The 18,082-nt window shown below is 45.0% G+C and overlaps 1 protein-coding gene across 1 annotated transcript in view; it reads right to left on the bottom strand.

The window, feature by feature from the left end:
• Positions 1–2,729: 2,729 nt before the first annotated feature.
• Positions 2,730–18,082, bottom strand: part of LOC147706435 (tyrosine-protein phosphatase non-receptor type 6-like) — a 315,590-nt gene continuing 300,237 nt past the window's right edge. Inside the window, exons 14-18 of the mRNA XM_086932941.1 lie at positions 15,584–15,651; positions 14,534–14,685; positions 12,259–12,344; positions 11,916–12,056; positions 2,730–3,780 (exon numbers count right to left, since the gene is read on the bottom strand). Of these exons, the coding sequence (XP_086789067.1) occupies positions 11,954–12,056; positions 12,259–12,344; positions 14,534–14,685; positions 15,584–15,651 (409 nt within the window). The 3' untranslated portion in view covers positions 2,730–3,780; positions 11,916–11,953. The remainder of the gene's footprint in view (positions 3,781–11,915; positions 12,057–12,258; positions 12,345–14,533; positions 14,686–15,583; positions 15,652–18,082) is intronic.

The following is an 18,082-nucleotide window of genomic DNA, read 5'->3' as shown; positions in this document are numbered from 1 at the left end:
TCGTATTTGACGTTCTTACAGAGCCTCTGTGATTGGCCTGAACTGCTGTCGTCGCACTAAGGTGGCCAGAGCCACGTCCTGGAAGAGTGAGCACGATACATTTTGGAATTATATCTTGTCCATGTTTCTTGCTTTTTGCAGGACCAGTTCTTTCGTTTTGAAGGAGCTGAATTTCGCAAACACATCTTGTGGTCTACCGCTGTTCTCGGACAGCCTTGGCCCCACTCTATGTACCCACTTAGCTGCACTGCAGGGCTTCCTCTCTGAAGACGGTGGAGAAGAGGCCTATCTTGAACGCATCCAGATCGGGCCCTCACATCCCTCTTCCAGGCCCCTGACCCTTATGTTGTCCCGACGAGAGCAATTCTCTAATTCTTCGCATCTGAGGGCAGAAGTTTGTAGCTGACCGCGAAGTTCCACAGCGCATTCCTCGAGGGGCTTCACCCGATCTTCCAGATTCTGGCATTTCGCTTCCAGGTCTACGGTACGAGTTCCCACCGAGTCTACATCGGCCTGCAGGGCCATCAACTTCACCCTCATCTCTGCTCCAAACACGTCGGAGGAGGCAAATATGTCTGATTTGATATCGTCTCATAGCTACTTTCTGGAGTCTCTGAGGGACGCCAGCAATTGTTGGCAGACGTTTTGGGTTGCATATGGGTGCAGGGCGTCTGGTCAGCTCGGAGCCACCCTCCCACCCGTGAGCGAACCAAGAGCAAGCCACCCAGCGCAAAGTCCCACCACCGACCATGGATCTGTCGCCCCGGGTGAGATGATTCCTCCCCATGGGGCACCAACCGGGTCCCCAAAGACCACCTCAAGGGCTTCAAAGCTCTGCAATTCTTCCCTATCTCCTGGGGGCTTCTTAGATGAAGGGATGGCTGGGGGGGGGGGTTCGTGCCCACTGACACCAGGAATTACGCAATTTGGGGTCTTTTCCTGCTGCCCCTTATAGTCCCTCGTACCTGATCGAGATTGCACTGAGAGATACCGGCGCCATCTTGAGGTCAGACATTTGAAATGGACAGCCTGACACCCAGCTCTTCTGTCCAGATGATGAGATGGCGGGGGAATCAGTGCTCACCACCTTTTCGCGTTGAGCAGATTGGGGATTTTTGCCTTCTGCGCCTTAGGCTCCCCTATGCCCTACCGAGGGCGCGCTGTGGGGCGAGGGCGCCATATTAAAGTCAGGCACCAGGGATGGAATGACAGGCGCCCAGTCCATCTTCCCCTGCCCTTTGAACTGCTCCTGGGGGCCAGCTACCGGCTGGGGGGGAGCCCAGACGCTTGCCTCCTACTAGCGGTAATCCAGTCTTCACCGCACTGGCCTACCCTCCCGGGTCCGCCGCGTTGCCCTGGGGAGGCTTGCCGCTCCTGGGGACAGACTCCTGTCACCCCCAGTGGGGACCGTGTGGAGCGGGGCCCCGCTCACCTCCGGTTCTGCTCGCTGTCTCCACCATTCGAACGGGACGTCGGTGGGCCTCTCCCACTATTACCGGTGCAGACCACTGGCCTCCGCCATCTTAGGTTGCTCGGCAACACCTCAGGAGCCTCTCGTCTGGCCTACGGCTCCGACCATCTACCAGCATCCAGAGGCTCACAACCGCTGTTCAGTGCCCCCGCAGCCCTTGTCGTTGCATAGGTTGGGGCCGGTGCCAGGTATTGTGCCCTTTTTCACTACTTTTGCAAGGCATGGGACATAGCCGTTCGGAATCACATTCGAGCTGCCATGTTGGTTGGCCATGCCCCCTTCATATCTATTTTGATATGGCCATATTAATTTCAACAGGTGTCATATTCATTTCAAAGTGGTTCATATTCATCTTAACTTGTGTCATATTCCTTTAAAAGAATGTCATATTAATTTCAATAGATGTCAGATTCACCTTAACACCGGACAGAATAATTTTAACATGGGTCACATTTCAACATAGGACATATTCATTTCAATGCATGAAAAATTCATTTTGATGTATATCATATTCATTTCAAAGCATAACGTTCATTTTGACAAGTTTCATTTTATTTTAGTATTGGTCATTTTCATTTTAAGGCATTTTGAATCAATTTCAATGGGGGCTCATATTCATTTCAATGCATGTCCTATTTATATTAGCAACTAGCATATTCCTTTCAATGGATGTCTCATTCAAAATAATACATTTTACATTCATTTAACATGAATTCTATCCATTTCAACACACATCATAATCATGTCAATGTGTATCAAATTACTTTCAAAGCAAGCTGTATTAATTTTCATAAATGTCATGTTCATTTTGATGTTACTCGTATTCATTTTAATACATGTTAAATTTATTTCAATGGACCTCATTAATTTCAACTAATTTCATATTAATTTTAACATGTTTCAGATTTGTTTAAATCAATATTACATTTATTTCAATAGACGTTATATTCATATTAACACTTGCCATATTCATTTCAAGATGCAACTTATCCATTTTAACATTTATCCTTAATTTAAATAAAGATCATATTAATTTCAATGCATGCCATATTAATTTTTACAAATGTCATGTGAATTTCAGCTTTGTTCATACTCATTTTAAGGCATGTCAAATTCAGTTCAATGGGGCTTATATTAATTTCAGCACAAGCCATATTCAATTGAAATGATCTCCTATTGATTTCTGTATGTCTCATATTCATTGCAATCTATGTAATATTAATTTCAACTCAATTTATATGAATTGCAACATGTGTTATGTTAATTTCAGTTTATGTTATTACAATATTTTTTCAGAATCTAACATTCATTTCAGTAACTTATATTCATTTATATCAGTCTTATTCATTTTAATTTGTCATATTCCTCTTGGCACATGTCAGTCATTTCAAGGAATGTCCCATTCTTTTTAAATCATATTGTATTTGTTTCACCGATTGCTATATTTTTTATAGTGAGGGCCATATTAATTAAAGTATCATTGATGTATATTTCAATAAATCTCTTATTCAATTCAGAGTGTATGTTATTTATATTAATCACTAAGTAGTATATTCACTCTGCCAGGTTTCATATTTGTTTTGGTTCAGGTCAGATTCACTCTACCAGGTATCGAATTGCCCTTGACAGATATTACATTAATTCTGGTGTGTTTCATAATAATTTTGCATCACAATATGCATCTCAAAAGGTGTTGTGTATGGGGATCTGTAATTTTGACGTGAACGGTTTCCCATAGTGGGGATCCCTCATTCAGGGGCAGACTGTAAACATTCTGACAATGGTGCGACCAGTGTGGAAATGGCAAGCATGAAAAACGTTGTGCAATGACAGAGAGCCACATTGGCTGCAAATGATGGCAGAGCGAAAAACAATGATTGCCACCAATGGAATGAATAAACTGGCCAGCCATTGGTTCACGCTCTACAGGTCACATGACTTGGTGATCATCGTTGAAGGCTGCAAGGAGAGTACCATGCAAGGCTCGAAGTCCACAATTGGTCACTGTGAAAACCACTGTTAGCAGGAGGTCCATACAGACTAAGGGCCTCGGCCCCGAAATTGGAAGAAGTATTGCAGAGGGTGCCAGGGATTCTTAGGGAGCCAGAAGTGCCCCTAGTGGGATGCATACTGTACATGGGGCCTTCTCCTGGGGACAGTGGGGATGCAGCAGGTTTCCTGGCGTAGTTGCTTAGCCAGGAGAAGGAAGTGTGCACCAGGAGTAACTGGTATCAATCCTCTTGGTCAGAGAGGAAACACCCAATAGTACTCCAATACTACAGAGGCCAGGGTGATTCCTTCACGCCAAGCTGAAAGAAGAGTGGGAGAGGAGAGCCATTACAAATGTGTAGAGGACCAGTATTCAACAGTTCCAATTGGATTACGCAAAGTTGGTTAACCTGGTAGCTCCAGCAAAAATATGAAACTACTTTCAGAGTATTCAAAACACGACAGCCCGGCTGATTAGTAATATCTCCAGATGACATCACATCTCAACTGTGCCGAAAGAGTTGCATTGGCGCTCCACTTAGAAAATGGTCATTTTTAAAGCAATGGAGATAGTCCACACATCAGTTTTTTGGAGCCTTCCAGATTTTTTGTCTGCTAAATCTACCTGCGTAAGGTCAGTCATCTATGTTTCAATGCACCAGATCTTCTTGCTAACCAAATTTAAGGTGACCATGCCTTCTCTGTTACAGCGGCAAAGACTTGTAATGTGTTGCCAGTTTCTTTGCAACAACATTCATCTCTCATTCGCATTAGGAATCTTCCAAAAGCTCATCTATTTTACCAGTAGTTCTGTTGTGGCGCTTCAGGAAATCTATGTTCACATTTTTTGCTTTCAGATGTTATTGTAGGTCCTTTAGCAAAATGAAACTTATATAAGGGTGCAATTAACAAATACTCTATAGCATAACCTAATATCCAAATTCAAAAGCCAATTATCAGACTATTTGGGAATGCGAGTGGAGGTTTTGCTTGAAGTGTCTGGATATGCTTTTTTAAACTCAACAATTGGTGGGAAGGAGAAGATTCAGTATATATTCTTTAAACAAAACAAATCAAACACATTCTAGTATGCTCTGCAGAAACCCCTGATGGTGCACAATAGATAGGGAGATTTGGCGTCTGAGAATCATATATCCCCTTTAGTCAATACTTTATCTTTCTTTCCCTTTTCTTCAAATCAGCGTCAACATGTGGAGATCAGAAATTGATTTTTTTAGAGGAGACCACCCACCTTACGTTCTGTTTTTTGGGAGATATTTCTTCTTCAGTGATCCTTTTTGCTTCTCCTGCTTCAGCCCTGTTCCTGCCGCCACTTTGCAGCCTGTCTGGGGGAACTCCAAGTCCCAGGATTCCGGCTCTCACAGAAGGAAGGAGAGTGCCTGACATCTCGCGCTAAAAAGCGCTCCAGACTCCCACAGCGTGGGCCGCTGCTTCAGCCTTGTTCCTGCCGACATTTTGCAGCCTGTCTGGGGGGACTCCAAGTCCCAGGATTCCTGCTTTCCCAGAAGGAAGGAGCGTGCCCGACATCTCGCGCTAAAAAGCGCTCCAGAATCCCACAGCGTGGGCCACTGCTTCAGCCCGGTTCCTGATGCCTCTATGCTGCCTGTCTGGGGGACTCCAAGTCCCAGGATTCCTGCTCTCCCAGGAGGGAGGAGGGTGCCTGACATCTCATGCTAAAAAGCGCTCCAGACTCCCCAGTGCGGGACGCGCCCGGGTCAAGGGCGGGCCCGTCCTTGCCAGGAAGAGGCAGGGCCAACCCCCTTTCATCTGGTCTACAGACTAGGGACTATGTCACTACCTATTTGGTCGCACCCTGTCAGGTACTGTTCAATTGTGCGGCTACCCTGCCTAATTAGGACTCCAAACATTGAACTCATTGTCCTAACATATCCTATGGTTGTGTTTGCATGTGAGGGAATGAAGTTTAACTTCTGTCTACTGTCAACATTGAGTCCCTGCATATTCTTGGCGCGGATGGATGGTCCTTAATACTTAAAAAACTTAAATCCTTTAAGAATGGGGAAAAGAAAAAACATGGAGGGAAGTGGAGGTGGGGTTGGAGGAAGCATCTGGAAGGATAATAAGGGGGGAAAGGCCAGGAAGACACAGAAACAGAAACACCCAGGCAGTAACTGTGTCCTGGATCGAATAGACACACTTATTAGTGAGTGTGAGGGCATTTTAGAGGGTGATATATGCGCACAGGCTGATAGTATTGATGTATCCCAACGCCCAGCGCACTCTTCCAACCGCAGCCCAGGACGTCAGCCAACTATTCCAGCCATGTTCCATAAGGCTCCTAGAGGAGGAATACCTGCAATCCAATTGGATGGAACTTCAGATACGGGGTAGGGAAGTCAGGTTCCCAGTAAGCTCATATGTGATAACTTTCAATCGTTGGGAGCTGATATCTCCAGTACCAATAGATTTTCTCCCCTAGCAGATTCACTCGAGTTTGTCAGGGTGGACACCCAGTTGATCACTTCTCGCTCTCTGCCCCCCAGACCCCCTCATTCGCCTAGCACACAATTAGGCACTTATCTTTCCACAGAACCCCAGGAAATGTATCATCTTATTAACACCCTTAGGTTGGAAGTAGTGTCTATGCGAACAATGATTGAGGATCTAACTTCTATGGTCAAACTCTTATTAGAAAAGGACTCTGCTCATCCAGAGATTATAAATCCCAATTCAAGAGAGTCAGGTAAATCACCCCACACTCAAGACAGATACTGTAGACAAGGGCTCCTGTAATAAGGTTTCCAACCGGTCCGTCTCCCCTGTCACATCTCAAAAGAAAGCGACCCCTCTTGTGTGGCCAAATCGCCCAAATGAGACTAGTTTAATCCCGGCAGCAGCGCAAACCTGCACCAGACCCTCCCCTTTGCCCAGGACAGGAAATCTCCTATATAGTCCTCATCAGCGAAGGATTCATTTTCCCAGTCCCAACCCGTTTCAGGCTTCTACAATCTATATGGTTAATGTACCTAAATACGATGATAGTAACGGCAAGGAAAGTGCAGATTCCCTGACCAACAAAGCAATACACTGGATTCGTTATGTTAGGGGATGCCATTCAGTCATTCACGAAGATATAATTAGAGCACTTAGACTTACTTCCCGAGTTCATCCACTAGATTGTATTGAGCTCACGTTAAAGGGACAAGTCCTCACTGACAATTTCCTTGCCCTGGAATTTGGTACATCCTCTCCAGATAACTCTTCCATCCAGTAAAGGCATTTTCCACCCATTAACCCTTATGGGGGTTCACCTGGGCAACCACCCTCTTGTTTAGCAGGATCCTCTTCCTTGGAGGCTAATGATTGACTGCTGAACAAGTTTCAAAATCATCTGGGACCCCAGGTCAATTCTCCATCTTGTAGAGAACCCTCCCCTCATATCTCTTTTACCAGTCAGCTCCCGTGTATCACTTGCGATCTGGCTCCAAGAAATATATTGACAAGGTCTCCTTTGCAGAAAGGGTCGGGGTCTCTAGTGGTGATTTACCTAATACTCCTGAGGGGACCAGGCTTTAATTCCTCATCTGGGTTATCTATGATGTCTTGGAATATAGCTGGGTGGAGGACAAAGGTCACATCTCCAGATTGGAGCACCTTTATCGAGTATTTTGACATCGGTCTTTTACAGGAACTCTGGACGATGGATCCTTTCTACCATACAAGCAACCTAAATTATCATATACCAGCTACTAGTGAGGGAAAAGGCAGACCCTCAGGAGGTTTATTAATCTCGGTTCGTCAAGCTATCAGCTTTGTTGTGCAGGTACTCCAGTCTCAGAGCAAGGATATTCTTATAATTCGGTTGAAGTGGGGCCAGCAAGAGAGAGTTGACATCTACAATGTTTACGTGAGGGGGTCGAATGGGAAAAAGTCGGAACTTATAGTGGCTCTCGACTTTTTAATAGACCAGTATTCCAGGGGCTCTAGTGTCATAATAGCTGGTGATTTTAACATGTCTTTTGAGCCTCTTACAAACGAGAAATGTAATTTCTCTGATGAGGAAGATGACCAGTGGGGCATCCCAAAATTAGAACTGGCTCCCATTAAAAAATGGTCAGACGTGGCCATCAAATTAATTTCCTTCTGCTTGGAGAAAGGCCCAAGGGCGGCAAACGGTAGGTCTTCGTCCGATAGACACGGGGCTTGTACATTTAACAACGGTCACAGTGCCAGTCGCATTGACTATTTATTGACCAACTTACAGCTATGGTATGCGCTTAGGGACATGGTTGATAGAGAGCGGTTAGAGAGTGACCACAACCCCCTGTGTGCAGTTTTTGATCTATTGTTGCAGATCGAATTATTCTGCCTGGCACCAAATTATTCACTTTGGATTTGGCCCCCACCAATGACATGAGACGATTAAAATCGGTTAATATACTTGAGAAATTTGACGTCCTTGAAAACATCTCCCTAGACACTAAGGGGTCGATTAGGATCGCGGACGGACTTGCGTCCATCCGCGACCCCAGAGCAGGAGGGAACCTCCGCATGGCATGCAGAGTTCCCTCCTGTGCAATTAGGATGTGACCGCCACCCTGGCGGTCACATCCTCTATTTTTAACATTGCGGCGGGTGCAGCTTCAAGCTGCACCCGCGGCAATGTTAAAAATGCACCGCGCGGTGCCTGCCGCTTTCTGCATGCAAATGCAGGGGGGTACCAAAGGTACCCCCCATGTGCACCCCCCACCCCCCCTTCACCTAGGGGGCCCGCAACGGGCCCCCGCAGTGAAGTTCCGTATGCTTTTCCACGGCGGAAAACCCGCCGCGGAAAAGCGTAATTTACTGGCCATCCTAATATGGTGGACGGTGTCTGGAAGACACCGTCACCATATTAGAGCTTTTCCGCCGCGGTTGTATTCCGACCGTGGCGGAAAAGCTGCGGACGGAAACCAGGACCCACCAGCCATCCTAATCTGGCGGTGGGTCTTTGGTCAGTCCGCTGCGGTTTTTCCGCATCCTCGGAGCCGGCGGTGGCTTCCGCCGGCCCCGAGGATGCGGAAATAACCGCAATCATAATGACCCCCTAATAGTGTAATTGTACAGATGGAAGCACTCGTGGCCAATCTGTAACTTCTGAGCCTGTAATTGTAATCCATGACAAATTCTTTGCCTGGCTCCGCACTTATTTTGTTAAGCAATAGAAGACTAGGGGTACTCACCCTAAGAAAACTTGCAAATGGTTTAACGACGATTGCAAAGAGGCGCAGATCGCAAGGGGACGCAATTAGAGAAGGGGACCCCAGTGAAGTACAACTTGCAAGGCAAACCTACAAGAGAGCTCAGTAGAAGGCCTAGAAAATATGGGATGAGAACAGATGGCAGGACCTCAAACAGGCATGCAAAAGCAAAAGTGCTAAACAATTTTGGAATATTGCAAAGTGGGACAGATGTGGTCAGCCATCTCAGCCACAAAACTATGTAAGTCAGGGCCAACGGGTCACTCATTTTATATTGCAATATGCTAGTAGTCTATATGATAGTGAGGTGGTAGAGCCTCCATATTCTTACTATCACGGTCCGGGTTTGACGAGGCAGACGTCAGCCTTGCGCTGGGAGCTGTAATGGGAGGTAATGCACTGGGCTCTGATGGGATCTCGGCTGACATATTTCTCACTGATAAGCCCAAATGGTATCGTTATATTATGTTACTGGCAAATGAAATTGCCAAAGGGGCTCCAGTCTCAGATTCATGGAAAGGGGCTAGATAATCCCAGTCTTCAAAAAGGGGGACAATTCTCACCCTGGAAACTACAGGCCAATTAGCCTAATAGATTCCCTCCTAAAGATTATGGGACGGCTTGTCCTAAATAAGGTCCAGGATTGAGTAGATGAGCAGGGTATTCTATCTCCACTTCAGGCAGGTTTCCGGGCTCCTACCAGTACTATTAATCAGGTATTTCGTTTCATTTTGCTATATTGGAAGACGGTGGTCCTGGACAAGGGCAGCTTATACGCTGCCTTCGTGGACCTTAAGTCAGCCTTCGACCTCGTCTCCAGTAAAAAATGATGGGTAGTACTGCGAGAGATGGGGATGCTACCCGAATTATTGTCCCTCATTGTCAGACTTCATGAGGGTAACTATGCCAAAATTAGATAGGGCCTACTGGGTAATGTTACAAATCCCTTTCCTGCAGAAATAGCTGTGCAGCAAGGTTGCGTAATGGCACCAACACTCTTTTCTCTGTTCATCAACGGGATTGCAAAATTTCTGGAATCTACCCCTACTAATGCCCCTGCTTTAGCCGGTGTTAGAGTCCTCATTTTAATGTTCGCAGATGACACGTTGATTATCGCTAAAACGCCGAGCGGACTCCAACAAGCCCTGTCACTCTTTGAAGAGTTTTGCCAGCTACGGGACCTGGAAATCAATGTGTCAAAAACAAAATGTATGTCTTTTAATCCCCATAGATCATTCAGAGGAGGCATAGTGCTGAATAAGCGGCCCTTAGAACAGGTAACCGATTTCACATATCTGGGGTTTATCATGTAGAAGAACATGAGGTGGAACCGGCAACTTGACATAGATACGGTGAAGCACTGACAACTGGCTGGAACCCTGCAAACTGAGTTCAATGCATCCCTTACAAAACCAGTTAGCCCAGTCCTGCAAATATATAATATGAAAGTTGTCAATTCCGCTTCATATCGGGCGGAGGTCTGGGGGTTTGAGAATCTCTCCTTATTAACCCCAACAGAAAATAGGTTATTGTGTAAAATTACTAACCTTCCACAAAGCACCCCAGTACGCCCATTGCTTTATGACTTAGGTAGGAAGGCGTTGGTCGATATAGCCCACGAACCAGCCACATCTCCGGACATCTGCGAGACCTTCACTGGCTCCCCGTCAACAAAAGAATCACCTTCCGCCTCCTCACCCACGCACACAAAGCCCTACACGACCAAGGCCCGAGCTACCTCAACAGCCGAGTCAACTTCTACGCTCCCAAACGCCACCTCCGATCAGCCAACCACGCCCTCGCCGCCGTCCCCCGCATCCGAAGAGCGACTACAGGAGGAAGGTCCTTCTCCCACCTGGCCGCCAAGACCTGGAACTCCCTCCCGACCGACCTGCGCCTGACCCAAGACCACCTCTCCTTCAGGAAGAAGCTGAAGACCTGGATGTTCGAGCAGTAGCGGCTCCCCCCCCCCCAGCGCCTTGAGACCCCACGGGTATGTAGCGCGCTTTATAAGTGTCACTGATTGATTGATTGATTGATTGATATAGCCAGACTGCGCCCCTTACTATATTGGCGGAGAATCTCGTCAAAACAGGAATTGGCATCTTATGTTGGAGGCCTTAAGGACCTAATTAGACCAGACTGCCACAACAAAATAAAATGGCTGCAGGAAGTCAGAGACACCTTAACCTCTTCCATGCTCATGACGAGCTGAGCTCGTCATGAGGCACGGCGCTAAGGTGCTTATGACGAGCTCAGCTCGTCATGAGTCGTGGAACGCTCAGACGTGGGGATAATTCCCCTGCTGTGCTGAGCGTTCCACGGAAATGGATGTGGTCATGAGTGCCGTGCCTCATGACGAGTCATGAGCACCGGGGCGCTGCGTGCGCCCCCCAGCACAGCGGGGAAATTACCCCCGCACGGAAGGGGTTAACAAGTATTGGCATGGTAACACTATGGGAGAACCTAGTGAGTACCCAGTTGCCCCCTAAAGCATTTTTGAGAGGTATGTTTCGGGACTGGGTGACCCATAAGACCTATATGAATAGTGACTCTTCCTCACTCACAGGTCACTTTTTAGATGTAAAGTCATCTCCAAAGCTGGAACTATACTGGGATATCATAACCAAGCCACATGATAGGGAGTTATACTTCCAATTCAGGGTAGGTTCATTACCAGTAAGGTTACTTACATCAAGATGGGATTTACTAGGTGACAAATCTTGTCCCATCTGCCATGCCCAATTGGAGTCGTGGCTCACTTGCCGTTTGTCTGCCCAGCTTACACTGCTCCGCGCCGAATGTGGCGGTCTTCAATCTGCAGATCTCTGGGCATTAGAATAAATGACGCTGAGCTAAGATTACTGAGCCCGAAACATTAACATCTAATGTCATTGACTTAGCAAAATATTTGGGATGGGTATTGGCCATTAGATCTCAGGCAATTTCTGCAGGGCAACGGACTGTAATTTTTTTCAGTCTTGCTATTTGAACTTCAGATTCGACCCTCAGTTTATCAGATGTGAGGAGTTTGTATGGTAAGGGTCTGACATGATGCTAATGCATTTATCTGTAACCACGCGTCAAACAGTACAATGAACTGTAAATGTACCTAGGATTTTAAGATATTTTACACTCTGGTGTTTTAACTGTTTATTTAATGTTATTGTTCTAACGGACAGTTTGAAATTATTTTTGTTACATATGGGTCTATGACCATTCCTTGTACTTGCTTTGATGATGTATCTGTTGATTAAAGCAAATATCACTACTACTGCTTCTCCCGCTCCGTCGATTTCTGCTCCTTTGACTCGTCATCTTTCTTCCCCCATGTGGCATGGAGGTTATCATAGATCATGGCCTCATCTTTCTGCCTAAAAATAGGAAAGAGAAGTGTCAGGAACAATCTTAGTGAGGGAAGAGTTGTGATAAATACTGTCGGTGCTCAGAGGAGCATCGTAGAGATACTGAAGAGAAAGTGGTTCATGGGAGAGGGGCACCGGTGACAGAAGATACACAAATATTTAATATGGATAGTGATGCAGGAGCTACTTAAGCGATGCAGGAGTTACTTACTTCGAGGACTTGCGTGTAGCTTCTGTGTGTGTGTTCTTAGCCCCTTGAATTCGCTGGATGTTACCGTACTGAGATTCTGTAGTTTTCTGCAAAACAAAAAATATGAGGAGAAGAGTAAAACTGCAAGGATCATTAAAGCGTCATAATATGCCCCCTATCATCATGCACAGAGATGGAGGTATGTCCATCTCTCTGTGGAGTTTCATATTGGTTCGGATTGACTATATATGTGTGCAGCAAAATATTCTCAAATTGCTTTTCACTATACACATCTCAGCGTTTCTCACCATCTGTTCGCACCGCACTGTGGTCCTGCCTGTGCCCATGTCCCAGTGGTCCCCTCTGTGCCCACTGCTGCCTTTATCACTCTCACAGGAATGTTTTGTCAGCACCCATCTTGCTGTGGTCCTATTTGTGCCAATATCACGGTAGTTCTGTCATTACTCTTTCATTGTGCTTTCATCTTTGCCCATTCTATAAATATTCTCTTGGTGCCCGTCTAACCCATATCTTGTCTGAGTCCACCTTGCATGAGTTCTGTTGACACTGCCTCACTGTGGTTCGACGTTTGTCCTTCTCAGGTTTGTTTTGTCTGCGCGGTCATATAGGGGTCATAAACGTAGATGCCTAGAAGCCCTTTCCTCAGCCTCTACCAATCCCACAGTAATTTGCTTAGTATCCATCTCATTGTGTTCTGTCTTTACCCATCTCCCATTGGTCCACTCTGTATCCCTCTGGACTTCACTGCCCTTAGTCATGTCACAGTGTCTCTGGTGGTACCCATCACTGCACATCTCAACATCAGCACCCATTTCATAGTGTTTCTGTCTGCACCAGTCTCAAAGTAGCTCTCTCTATATCCATTTTCCAGTGGTTCACTCTGCACCCACTTGGCAGTGACTCTGTCTGCACCTGGCTCGAAGTGGTTTTCACTGCCCATACTTACCTCACAGACTTTAATTTACTCCAAGCTCAGTGAGGCGTATGAACGTATCAGTCCTGAAATGGTTATGCCTCCAACTAGCTCACATAAGTCTAGCCCATGCCCATTCCCTAGGGGTTAAATCCGTTTATAACCATCACCTAGTATCTGAGTATGTCTGTATCAATCTCACAATGGTTTAGGCTGCCTGTACCCATCTCCAAGATATTCAGTTGATCTAAACCCCTCTCCCAGAGTTTCAGGTTTCTATACTCATCTTCCAGAGTTTCACTCCATCTAAACCCCTCTCCCAGAGTTTCAGGTTTCTATACTCATCTTCCAGAGTTTCACTCCATCTAAACCCCTCTCCCAGAGTTTCAGGTTTCTATACTCTTCTTCCAGAGTTTCACTCCATCTAAACCCCTCTCCCAGAGTTTCAGGTTTCTATACTCATCTTCCAGAGTTTCACTCCATCTAAACCCCTCTCTCAAGGTTTCAGGTTTCTATACTCATCTTCCAGAGTTTCACTCCATCTAAACCCCTCTCCCAGAGTTTCAGGTTTCTATACTCATCTTCCAGAGTTTCAGTCTATCTATACCTATCTCCAAGTGTTTCAGTCTATCTATACCTATCTCCAAGTGTTTCAGTCTATCTATACCTATCTCCAAGTGTTTCAGTCTATCTATACCTATCTCCAAGTGTTTCAGTCTATCTATACCTATCTCCAAGTGTTTCAGGTCTATCTATACCAATTTCCCAGAGTTTCCGTTTTTATACCCCTCTCCCAGAATTTCAGTCCATCTAAACCCCTCTCCCAGAATTTCAGTCCATATATACCCATCTCCCAGAGTTTGTTTATCTATACCCACCTCCCAGCGTTTCAGTCCATCTATACCCATCTCCCAGAGTTTGTTTATCTATACCCATCTCCCAGAGTTTCGGTCTATCTGTACCCCTTTCCCAGAGTATCAGTTTATCCATACCCATCTCCTAGAGATTCAGTCTATCTATACCCATCTCCCAGAGTTTCAGTCTATCTATACCCAAACTCCCAGAGTCTCAGTGTATCCATACCCATCTCCCAGAGGTTCAGTCTATCTGTACCCCTTTCCCAGAGTCTCAGTTTATCCATACCCATCTCCCAGAGTTTCAGTCTATCTATACCCAAACTTCCAGAGTCTCAGTTTATCCATACCCATCTCCTAGAGTTTCAGTCTTTCTATACCCATCTCCTAGAGTTTGTCTGTTTATACCCATCTCCCAGTGGTTCATGGTCCGTACTCATCTCTCATTGGTTCTGCTGTCACCCAGTCAGCCAAAGAAGTGAATTCTGCTCACTTCAGCCCATGGTACCTGCATGGCCTCGAGCTTCTGCTTTTCGGTATCGATGAACTGACTGATCGCCATGTAGATGAACCGGTACTGAGCCTCGGTCTGCACCATTCCAGAACGCTGCTCCCGGACCATCTGGATTGTCTTCTGGATGTCAATGTCACAGTTCAGGCCTGGACGCGGACAGGCAGTATGGAGGAGGCAAAGAAGAAAATAATGACGTGGGCATCAGGTGTGTGAAACAGAGATTGGCTTGCGATGAAGCTTTGAAAGAGCCTACAACATCAGAGGCGAGTACAATTTTGTTATTTGCAACAATTGTGGAGTACTCTGAAACACTTCAACTTCAAGAAAGTTGCAAAGTTGTATGTTTTGCCACATATGGGTGAAGGGCAAAAACTTGCAGGTGGAAACAATGTGCACTGCCGAACTTTAGATCACCAGCTAAGTTTTTCTTTCTACATTCTGTGGTCTTAGACATATAGTTAAACATTAAACTTAAAACCTGGCTTCTTATCATAACTCGTGTGCATGAATATGAACCCTTGTATTCGGCCTGCACACAAAGTACACACTGCACAACTGTAATGATCATTTATATTGCGCACACAGTTGATTTAAATGTTCTATTTGGGTACTAAATAACATGCCTTATCATTAAATAAGTCAATGGTAGTCCTTTAATAGACTTCTGAAATGATAAACGGTATGTTACATTCTTATCTGTGTAGCAGGTACTCAATCCCCAGAGTTACTATGGAGAATAACGGAAGAAGCAGTTTAAGAGAACAATATGAGCCCCTTGTCACTAATGTATGAAATATTTGTCTTAAGATAAATGCTGTGTTAGAGTAAGCCTCATAGCACAATACATTTTGACTGATAGTGCTGCGCAATTTGGAATTTACACTGGCCTATGCCACAGCATTGAAAACTGCTTTAAGAAAAGCAAACAGAGCTGAAAACACAACTCTCTTCTTGCAGGGTTCTTTCAAAAGGGCAGCACACTTGGACTGATGAGCTGCTCAACTCCTGATGCAGTCTGATTACAGGCAGAAACATGTCAGTTACCTGTGGTGTTGATCATATCCATCAGCATGTCAATCACAATGATGGCGCCCGTCCGGCCAATCCCGGCGCTGCAGGGGAGGGAGTCAAAAGTCAGAGTGTGATGGGAAAGCATTTCAGATGTAGAGAGGCATACAAAAAAAGAATGGTGGTGATTAACAGAGAGGCAGAGAAGTATGACATGAAAGAAGGCTCAAGCCAGAGTTACAAACCATTTCCGTACTTGCCACTGTCAGCAGCTTTGAGTATCTGTAGTGGGGGTATCATGACAAAGGGACAAAACAGGATCTTCTTTATGCATAGGGCATTGAAGGTCATCACAGTGGAACAGGATAGGTTAGTGGTGCAAAGAGATGCCAAAGGACATAAGACGCTGGCAAGGAAGTTGACTAAAGTTATGTCTTCCCCTTTACAAGAAGACTCAAGACTGGTCTTTAACAACTCCCTGGGTACACCAGACCAGCTTCGAGCTGATAAACAAATCGGGGATTGACGAAAGGTAAGAGAGGGGTCCCAGCTTTCTCTCAATTGCTGCATCAGTGAGACCTTTGATCAGAGGTGTGTTCTCGCTGGGGGTGGGTGTTACAAGTCAAAGGGAAGAAGAGCGGGGATCTATACACATGATACTACATAAGGGAAAACAAGGAAACATTTTCTCATATCACTCACTAGTTTACCTTAAATCACATTTAAAGTAAGACATTGCTTAGCTGTTGCAACAGTGCGTTTAAGCCAAATGGAGGTTTCATTCCATTAACTCATTATTTCTTTTTGCAGCAAATACTTTTTTCGCGCATGATGGTCTTTCCTGTAGAAATGATACTCCTGATAGATACAGTTTTGGAACCACATCCATTAGCGTATTGTAGAACCGCATTGGACACATATGGATTTTTAGCCAGGGCTGTGAAATACACTATTTGCTCCATTTATTAACACATTTCTAAATAATGGCTAAACTGCTTTAGCATTTCACTAATGCATTCACTTATGCTTTTTAAAAGGGAAACTGGACAGAACGGAACTAATCAGGTGATATTTTTAAATTGTCAATATGTTACAGTCAATAAGTATATATATGTACACCCCTGTCCTCTGGAGTCTCTTCAACATTTTGGCTCCTTTGCTCACATTATTTTCCTTATTTTGACATATGGATTTATTGTAGGAAAAAATTAGCACAGAATATAGTACATGTGTTTTTTCTTTAAATAATTATAAGTCAGAACTAACATATTGCTAAGATAAATATCAAGACCTAGATTTCAGTAATAGAACTCCATTGGATATATATTTTCCATGATTAGCTTCAATGGAACGATGGTTTTGTAAACTATATTTTGGAAGCAATATTATTGTCAGACAATATTTAGGCCATGATAGTCTGGTTCTAGACCTCTTTGAATTAGCCCCCGCTCAAATCTCAAGTGAAATGTTGGACTTGCATGCTTTGCATACGTGCGCTGTGATAAACAGAAACGCACTACAGAATACAGAATATCAGTTTTCGATCTACCTTTCTTGGAAGATAACCCCTCTATAATGTCCCCTATTGGTAAGCGGGCTTGCTTTATTTACCAATTCATGATAGTAGTTTTAAGCTGTGCTTAATTTATTAAAAAAAAGATGAAGTGCCAGGGCTCTCATCAGGGGGCCATTGTAGCTAGCGTCACAAATTGCCCCTGCCAGCGCTGCCAATTATAGTCACAACACAGCTACTAAGCATCGCACTCCTACAAGTGTGACAGCTCAGACTATTTCAGACCCACAAAGCTGTAAGAATGGCTTGGGCGGCAGGTGATAGTATTTTTAATGTATATTGAATTATTAATTAACTGTTGTTATGGTCATCTCTAAATTAGCTAGAGAGCGCCACTTTGTGGCAAACTGTCGCAAGCTCCGGCCATGATGATCTTTCCTGGAGAAATGATACTCCTGATAGATACAGTGGATCTGGGGATCTGGGACATGATCTTGGGTGTTTGTGGGTGTGCAGTGTGCTACGCCTTGTTGTGCATGTATTGACAATAAAGTGCCGGTGGTGAGCACTGGAAACCACTGGCACAAATTAAGCACTGTTTTTAAGCCATTTGGGGAGCCCATCCATATTATTTTATGAGGGTAGACATCACACTGAAAAGCTTAGAGACCACTTGGATAACTTGTTGCACACGCCTTGAACATCAGAGCTGATGGGTATACAGGGAAACCGGTGCTTAATTGTTGCTGGTGCTTGCAGGTGTTACTTAATTTTAGGGACCGGAACGTATATTTAATGATCAGATTTTGGCCCATAGCAAGTGAGAAAAACACACAGATAATAAAAAAAGAATAAGGAACATAAAGATGGAAAGCAGTGACAAAAGCAGAGAGTAGGGGTGAAAAGAACCTGCAGGAGTGAGATAAAAAGACAGGAGGTGTAGGGAGGATGAAGAAAGTGGCATGTGTTGGATTCAAGACTAGGCAGCCTTAGTATTCCACAACCACAGCATTTGGTAGCAC

The sequence above is a fragment of the Lissotriton vulgaris genome, chromosome 7 (assembly GCF_964263255.1).
Source record: "Lissotriton vulgaris chromosome 7, aLisVul1.2, whole genome shotgun sequence".
NCBI lineage: Eukaryota > Metazoa > Chordata > Amphibia > Caudata > Salamandridae > Lissotriton > Lissotriton vulgaris.
This window is presented reverse-complemented; position numbering and strand designations above follow the sequence as displayed.